Below are 8262 nucleotides of genomic sequence, written 5' to 3'. Positions count from 1 at the left end.
GGGCTGGGGATTCGAACCCACCACCTTAGATGTATGTGGCTGGCGCCTTAGCCGCTTGAGCCACAGGCGCCGAGCCGGTTTGTTTGTTTTTTGAGACAGAGTGGCACTGTGTTGCCCTCGGTAGAGTACCATGGCTCCATAGCTCCCAGCAACCTCAAACGCTTGGGCTGAAGGGATTCTCTTGCCTCAGCCTCCCGAGTAGCTGGGATTACAGGCGCCAGCCACAACGCCTGGCTATTTTTAAACGTGGGGTCTCTCTCTTGCTCATGGTGGTCTCCAATCCGTGAGTTTAGGCAATCTACCTGCCTCAGCGTCCCACAGTGCTACTATTATAAGAGTGAGCCACCACACCAGGCTGTTTGTTTGTTTTTTTCTTTTTTCTCTCTCCTCCCTCCAGACAGTCTCCTTTTGTGGCCCTGGGCAGAGGAAGTAGAGAGTAGACATGATGTCATAGCTCACAGCAACCTCAAACTCTTAGGCCCTAGAGATCCTCATGCCTTAGCCTCCAGCCTAGATAGGGTCTTGCTATTACTCAGGCTGGCAAGAGATCCACTCCCTTGGCCTCCCAGAGTACTAGGACTACAGTTGTGAGCCACTGGGCCGCTGGTCCTGCTTCTTGTGTTTTGAATGAAGGAATGCAGAGTACTTGACCTCTTCCCTCAGATCTGTCTTTGTCCCTAGGGCACTGCACTTGGCTGTGATTCATCAGCATGAACCGTTCCTAGATTTCCTTTTAGGCTTCTCAGCGGGGACCGAGTACCTAGACCTGCAGAATGACCTAGGCCAGGTGAGCCACTAGGGGCAGTGTGGGGCTTGGGTTCCGGGGTCCTCAATGTGCTGCCTAACCTCACCCTCTGTTCCTGCAGACAGCTCTGCACCTGGCAGCCATCCTGGGGGAGTCATCTGCGGTGGAGAAGTTGTATGCAGCGGGCTCTAGATTGTGTGTGGCAGAGCGTGGGGGTCACACAGCGCTGCACCTGGCCTGCCGAGTGGGCGCACATGCCTGCGCACGGGCACTGCTCCAGCCCCGCCCCCAGCGGCCCAGGGAAGCCCTTGACACCTACCTCGCTCAGGACCCTGACTACATCCCTGTCACCGACCACACCCCTGATACCGACCACAGCCCTGTTGTCCTGTACCCCGAATCTGACTTGGAGAAAGAAGAAGAGAGTGAAGAGGACTGGAAGCTGCAGCTGGAAGCTGAAAACTATGATGGTGAGTGTCCTGGTCACTGGGAAGGACTCAGGCTCCCAGGCAAGGCTAGAGTACCTAGCTGTGCGCTCAGCTTCCCTGACTCAAGATCCAGACCCTTGCGAAGTTCTAGTTAAGCTTCAGGGACCCAGGCATCAGGACCAAAGACTTCCACTCAGTCCCCAGATTATTGAGAATTGAATATATGGAACTCAGGATCGACCCCCAGCTGGAGGCCCCAGACCACTTAGGATTCAGACCTCTTACCAACAGATCCAGAGCTGTAAGGATTCAGTTGCTGGGCCCCTGCTCCCCACCTGTAAGGTGTATTCACCCCAGGATTCCCACCCCAACACAGAACTAAGGAATTCAAAGCCAGGGCCCTGTGTGAAACTCTGCTTTTCAGGTTCCCAGCAGTGGGCAGCAGAATTCAGGGACAGCCCTCTTCAGCCAGGCCTCATGAGAAAAAGGACCCATCTCCCACAGTCCTGGCATCTGAGTATCAGCTTCCTTAGCTATAAGCCCAACTACCTGGAACAAGGTCCCTTCACAAATAGATTGAAGTCACCCAGGACATAGCGTTTAGGGCCCACATTCTAGCCCTGGGTCATACGCTTTTCACCCATGGGCCCCAGATGTCCCCCATCCCAGGCATAGGCAGCTTCTGGCAAGCTGAAACAACCTGAGGCCTGGGCATTTGGGACCCTGGCATCTCTTTGATATCACAGGTATTAAGAAGCCAGATCTCTTGGTTTGACGCCTGTAGCTCAGCAGCTAGGGCACCAGCCACATACACCAGGGCTGGTGGGTTCAAACTCGGCCCGGGCCTGCCATACAACAATAACTAAAACAACAAAAATAGCCAGGCATTGTGGCAGGTGCCTGTAATCCCAACTACTTGGGAGGCTGAGGCAAGAGAATCGCTTAAGCCCAAGAGTTTGAGGTTGCTGTGAGGTGTGATGCCACGGCACTCTACTGAGGGTGATAGTGAGACTGTCTCAAAAAAAAAAGGAAGCCAGATCCCAAACCTGATCACTCTCAGGCCACCTGGGCCTCTCCCTGGATTGTGGCTCTATGGCCTCAGGCTCCCCACCACATTGTCTGATGCTACTCTATTCTCAGGCCATACAACATACAACATAAAACATACTCTATTCTATGGCTCTGTGGCCTCAGGCTCCCCACCACATTGTCTGATGCTACTCTATTCTCAGGCCACACCCCACTCCATGTGGCCGTCATCCATAAAGATGCAGAGATGGTCCAGCTACTCCAAGAAGCTGGAGCTGACCTCAACAAACCGGTAAGACCCTGCCGTGGGGGAAGCTGGAGGGTAGGGGAGTATGTTGTATCCTTCCCAGGCCTTCTGACTGCTCTGCTGCACCCCACAGGAGCCCACATGTGGCCGGAGCCCCCTGCACTTGGCAGTGGAGGCCCAAGCAGCTGATGTGCTAGAGCTCCTCCTGAGGGCAGGAGCAGACCCTGCTGCCCGCATGTATGGTGGCCGTACCCCACTGGGCAGTGCCACCCTCCGGCCCAACCCCATCCTTGCCCGCCTCCTACGTGCACATGGAGCCTCTGAGCCCGAGGATGAAGATGACAAGCCTGGCCCCAGCAGCAGCAGTAGTGACAGTGACAGCGACAGCAGGGATGAGGGCGTGAGTCAGGAGGAAAGATGGGGAAGCCTAGGAGGGGGGTCAGGGTAAACTAGCATGCAGGAAAGGGGAGAAGATAATTAGTGCATTGAGACTGACTTTGGACTCCCTCGATTAGAGAACTTGGGCAGCAGCATGAGTGACATGGGGCAACAGTCAGGAGAGACTTGGGCAGTGGTGACCAAAATATTAAAAGACACTGGCAGAGGTGAGACTCAGGCAGAAGTAGAGAAACGACTATGGTCATGATGGTTGGTGAGCACAGGCAGTGATGGGTGTCAGCACTGGGGGTGATTTTGGGGAGCAAGAGTTGGAGAAATCAGGCTGTGGGGGGATGACTGTGGGCAACAGTGATCTGAGCACTGAAAGAGAGAGGGAAAGACCTCAGGGAGCAGTGAGGAGAATTCTCTCTAGTTGGAGCAGCAGTGATTTGAACACTGGAAGAGGTGGGGGAAAGACTTCAGGGAACAGTGAGGAGTTCTCTCTAGTTGGAGAACCCAAGCAGCAGAGGTAGTACTTTGGGTGGGGTGTGCTGTTGGATGGTGAGGGTTGAGGAATTTGGGTAAAGGTGGAGGGAAGGGGTGGAGGAGAGAGAGAGACTTCAGATTGCTGAAATACAGGAGCTCCAGTGGTAGTGTGGGATAACTTGGGCCATAGGAGAAATGACCTTGAAAATGGTGTCTGAGAGCTAGATGCTGGGAGGAAAGTTGAACCAGGAGCAAGGGAACTCAGGCTTGAAGGCAAGCCCCAGTTCTTCTGGTTTTGTTTAAGGACTTAGATAGTGGGCCAGGTGACAATCCCCTGAGTAGCAATATGAGCCTCTCTGCCTGGCCCCCTCTACCTCCAGGATGAATATGACGACATCGTGGTCCACAGTGGCCGGAGCCAAAACCGGTTGCCTTCCACTCCAGCCTCAAAACCTCTTCCTGATGACCCTGGCCCTGTCTGATTTGTTTAATTTTTAATATGATTTCCAGTTTAATAAAATTGTAATTCTGATAACCAGAGTCCAGACATACTTGTCTCCTTAGTCCTTCAGTTTCTTGCCAGGCCCATCCCTCCAATGTCAAGTTCTGCACACTTAGCCGTGGTGGTTTTCTTTTGCTTTATTCACTCAGAAGGGCTGGAGGGAATCAGATGGGTGTGGGGGTGTTTCCTGAGTGGATCTGAGCGCAGCCCCCCTGCCCGTGACAGACTGGTGTCCTCAGACTTCGTTCTAAGGCACACCTTTCTCCCCACCTCTGTCAGGATAGGGCTGGAGTAGGGTGCTGGGTGAGGTGGGGGCTTAAGGGCTAACAGTCCTAAGCCATAGGGTGTGTTGGGGTTCAGTCCTCCCTCCTGAGCTGCTCCCCCAGCATCTCCGTGGCCTTCTTCAGCTCATCTCTCACATGCTCCAGCTGCTCCATGTCATGCTCCTGGTAGGGTCAGAAATGGGGGAGTCAGCACCTACCTTCACAGGCAGGCCACCTCACTGGTCACCCTGGCAAGAAGGCCACGTCAGTTCTCACAGTGGCAGCCAGAAGCAGTCATCCTAGTCATCAAGGACTACAAAGGTAACCATGTAACCTCAGAAGAAGTACAATGGCCAATGTGCCCACAGCCAACAGCAGTAGCATGGGACTAACAAAGGTGCCCACCTTGAGTGTCATGACCCACGTTTGGCTCTTGGTTACTGCCACCAGTCATGGCAACATCTGACATTCCAATACCCAGCAGTGGTATCTGTCTATAGCAGGCATCCTCAAACTACAGCCCACAGGCCACATGTGGCCCACCTAGGACATTTATCCAGCCCGCTGGGTGTTTATGCCACTGCTGCCTGTTCTGCTTAGGAGCCAACTCGTCCCGGGGCCTGCACTCTGGTCCTCCAACGGTCTGAGGGACAGTGAACTGGCCCCCTGTTTAAAAAGTTTGAGACTACAGCCTAGTGAAGCAGACATAACCCATTTTTCTTGGTGGTCAATGTGCGTGTTATGGGCTAGCAATGGTGGCTTTTTCAGGTGATGTCAATAATGATGGCTCTCTCAGTTACTGTGGTCTTGGTGTGTAAACTTCCCTGGTTGGTCAAGAGGAGGCCTCGTGGGCGATGCCTGTGGCTCAAAGGAGTAGGGTGCTGGTCCCATATTCCAGAGGTGGCAGGTTCAAACCCAGCCCCAGCCAAAAAATGGCCAAAAAAAAAAAAAAAAGGAGGCCTTGTGTGTGGATGTTGCTACCTAGTCCTGGTGTCAGGTTTTCCTTTTTTTTTTTTTGAGATAGTCTCACTATGTTGCCCAGACTGGACTTGAGCCCTAGCCTCCAGTGGTCTTCCTGCCTCAGCCTCCCAAGTAGCTGAGACACAGGTGTAAGTCATCATGCCTGGCATCTGGTGTCAATCTCACTATGATTCACTCATCATGGGTCTGGCTGCAGGATGGCCCAACACTAGTAGTCATTTAGTGGTAACTTTACTGACCATCTGGGCAGCCCCAGTCCCTCACTGCCTTGGAGTACCTCCCTCCACTTACCTCCCTCTCCGAAGCCTCTTCCTTCTCCTCCTGCCCGGGCTCAGTCTCTGGCAGGTGGTGCCGGTGGTGGTGGTAGTGCAGGGACTCCTCGTGCCTCTCTCCTCCGCCCCCCTCAGCCCCCTGCCACAAACCGTGGCCCCCACCCAGCACCTGCATGCCCTTCTCCTCTGCCTCAAACTGAGCTGTCTCCTCATCTCTGGCCTTCTCTGCCACCCGCTTCTGGAGGCCCCCTCCACCCTCTAGACGCTGCTGCCACAGGTCCTCAAAGATCTCCATGGGGCCCCTCTTTTCCTCCTCCCCCTCTTCCTCCTCCTCCTCCTGGTGGAGCTGGCTCTGGAGTTTATCGCGGATGGCTTGTTCCTGGACCTCAGACTTGTGGGTTCTCTCTGTGGTCTCCTCCTCTTCATCCCTCACCTCCTGGCTGGACCTGGCCTTCCCAGCCTCTTGCTTCTTGAAATCCCCAACTAGCAGGCCTTTCTCCCCAGGGGACACGCAGCTGTTGGGCTCTGTCTCGCACATCTCTGACAAAAAGAGACAGGACACCCTCTGAGAAGGGATGGGAAGCTGAGTCCTTGAAGAGTTCTGGGCCCTGCCTGGCCTCCCATAGGAGGCCGCCCAGAACATTCCATCCCTCTGCAGGGTGCCCCAAGGTTGGGGCCAGTGGCCTGGTTGTGGCAGGTGGGAATGCTGGGCAGTGCCACACTGGCCCGGGGAAGGGGCTCTGGGAATGAGAAATGGACCCCTCCTGCAGGTGGCCTTAGGTGGGAGGGTATGTGGAACATCCTGGGGCTCTGGAGAGGACCCGGGGCCTGGCCTCCTTACCTCTGTGAAGGAGAGCCATGCAGGGTCCTCTCTGGGCCTGGCCTGGTGTTAGCACCTCTGTGACCGCCTCTGCCAGACAGCGTGTTAGCTGCGGGGCAGGGGTGAAGGGTCAGAGGAGAAGCTGAGAGCAGGGGAAGTGTGGAGGGCACATTGCTTGGGAGTGAAAGGGGAGAAGGGGATGGTGGAGCAGGCTGTGCAGGGAGGACAGGGCCCGGGCAAGATGAGGCGGATCAAGAGTGCCGCATTCCTCACCTCCTCCTTGGAGGGTCTGAGCGCCAAGGGAGCCGCGGTGGCTGTGGAGGGAAGAAGGTGGAGGGTGCTGTGCTGAAGAGACCCCGGACGCTGTCCCCGGTGCTGACCCCAGCTCCACGGGCTGCTCATTCCCACACGTCCCTTCCCAGCGCACCTGCCGGGTGCACGGTCCCCACTTGTAAGGCCAGACTCTGAGGTCTCTAGCCCGATCCCGTGGGTACACTGCCCCTGCCCCGGTCGCCCGAGCCCCTCGGGTGTCGGACACTCACCCGCCCCCAGCAGCAGCGCCAGGAGCGCAGGCAGCAGCAGCAGCAACAGCGCGGACGCGGGCCCGCGGCGGGGCATGGTGGGGTGTGCGGACCGGTCCTCTGCTGTGCGGGCGCCCGGGGGCAGCGCTTATAACCCGCGCGGTGGCCCCCCGCAGGGCAGGAAGTGACGCCACCGCCGCCCCCTCCTCGCCACAGCAGGCGACAGCTGCGGGGCGGCCAGCCTGCCCGGGACCCTCAATTATTCACGGGCCACGCCCCACACCCACTGCCCTCGAGGCGTCCAGCTTCCCTTTACACTGGACAGGGTCTGCAGAGCTTCCCGGCCGCACCGGGCTGGAAGGCAGGGCGGAAACGCATAGATCGACCTCAGGCAGCTTCTTCCTTCCTGGGCCTCGGTCTTCTCATCTGGAGAGGGGGTCTTCTAAAACCCCTTCCTCAGCGGTTGTGGTTGGGTTCTGGCCCAAGACCCAGCTCCACCACTTTGACAGCTGTTTGGCTCAGGAACAAACCTTTTTGACCCCAGGGACAAGTTTAATCAGTTTAATGGAAGACAATTTTTCCACAGACCCAGGGCGGAGGCGGGGTGGTGTGTGTGGCGGGGTGGTTTTGACATGGGTCTGGCAAGCAATTGATTTCTTATGGTTTCTGTGCAGTCAAACCCCTCTGCTAATGAGCTAATGATAATCAATCAATCAATCTATCTATCTATCTTTATTTTTTTGAGACAAGACTCTCACTCTGTAGTCCTGGGTAGACTGCTGTGGCGTCATCACTCACAGCAACCTCAACTTTTCTTGCCTCAGCCTCCCAAGTAGCTGGGACTACAGGCAGCCACTACAACCCCTGGTTAGTTTTTCTATTTTTAGAGAGACAGGCCTCTCGTTTTTGCTCAGTCTCAACCTCCTGAGATCAGGTGATCCACCCTCCTTGGCCTCCCAGAGTGCTAGGATTACAGGTATGAGCCACCATTCCAGGTGATAATCTGTATTTGTAGCCACTCCTCAGTGCTAGCATCACCACCTCAGGTCCCCCTCGGATCACCGGGCATTAGATTCTCATAAGGAGCCCTCAACCTAAGAGGTTTCCTCCTTGGTCAAATAGGGTTGGTCACAACCTACTCCACAGCTTGACAGTAAGGATTAAATAATGTGTACACAGTGCTTAGGGCAGTGCCTGACACCAGAACTGCACAGGCTTGAGTACCCTCATTCTGGTAACTTTTTGGGTTTTTTTGAGACAGAGTCTCACTTTGTCCCCCTTGCTAGAGTGCCCTGGCATCATAGTTCACAGCAACCTCAAACTTTTGGGTTTAAGCAATTCTCTTCTCTCAGCCTCTGGAGTAGCTGGGACTACAGGGGCCCGCCACAACACCGGGGTATTTTTTTGCTGCAGTTTGAATTCGCCACTCTCGGTATATGGGGCCAGGGCCCTACCCATTGAGCCATAGGCGCCACCTTTTTGAGACATAGTCTCACTTTGTCACCGTCAGTAGAGTGCCATGGTGTTATGGCTCACCACCTCAAACTCTTGGGCTCAAGAGATCCTTTTGCCTGTTTTGCTTCTTTCTTT

General features: G+C 55.3%; 2 protein-coding genes across 2 annotated transcripts in view; one reads left to right on the top strand and one right to left on the bottom strand.

Moving 5' to 3' along the window:
- Window positions 1–3862, top strand: part of NFKBIB (NFKB inhibitor beta) — a 10703-nt gene extending 6841 nt beyond the window's left edge. Inside the window, exons 2-6 of the mRNA XM_003802142.3 lie at window positions 682–787; window positions 867–1215; window positions 2406–2494; window positions 2583–2849; window positions 3694–3862. Coding sequence (XP_003802190.1) covers window positions 682–787; window positions 867–1215; window positions 2406–2494; window positions 2583–2849; window positions 3694–3795 — 913 coding nt within the window. The 3' untranslated portion in view covers window positions 3796–3862. The remainder of the gene's footprint in view (window positions 1–681; window positions 788–866; window positions 1216–2405; window positions 2495–2582; window positions 2850–3693) is intronic.
- Window positions 3863–4171: 309 nt separating this feature from the next.
- On the bottom strand, window positions 4172–6769 carry CCER2 (coiled-coil glutamate rich protein 2). The gene is made up of 5 exons (XM_003802163.1): window positions 6694–6769; window positions 6425–6465; window positions 6173–6260; window positions 5351–5871; window positions 4172–4261 (listed from the first exon to the last, which is right to left on the bottom strand). Exons 1-5 carry the CDS (start codon window positions 6767–6769, stop codon window positions 4172–4174), a joined length of 816 nt encoding a protein of 271 aa, XP_003802211.1.
- Between the last annotated feature and the right edge of the window lie 1493 nt (window positions 6770–8262).

The sequence above is a fragment of the Otolemur garnettii genome, unplaced genomic scaffold, assembly GCF_000181295.1.
Source record: "Otolemur garnettii isolate 467f Iridium unplaced genomic scaffold, OtoGar3 scaffold00233, whole genome shotgun sequence".
NCBI classification, from domain to species: Eukaryota; Metazoa; Chordata; class Mammalia; order Primates; family Galagidae; genus Otolemur; species Otolemur garnettii.
This window is presented reverse-complemented; position numbering and strand designations above follow the sequence as displayed.

What these genes read in the sequence shown, in the direction of transcription:
- CCER2 (XM_003802163.1), bottom strand. Translation starts at nt 6,769, where the DNA reads ATGCCCCGCCGCGGGCCCGCGTCCGCGCTGTTGCTGCTGCTGCTGCCT. An exon ending in GGCGCTGCTGCTGGGGGCGG is followed by an intron (nt 6,466 to 6,693) that starts GTGAGTGTCCGA and finishes TTCCCTCCACAG; the next exon opens with CCACCGCGGCTCCCTTGGCG. An exon ending in CATGGCTCTCCTTCACAGAG is followed by an intron (nt 5,872 to 6,172) that starts GTAAGGAGGCCA and finishes TCTTTTTGTCAG; the next exon opens with AGATGTGCGAGACAGAGCCC.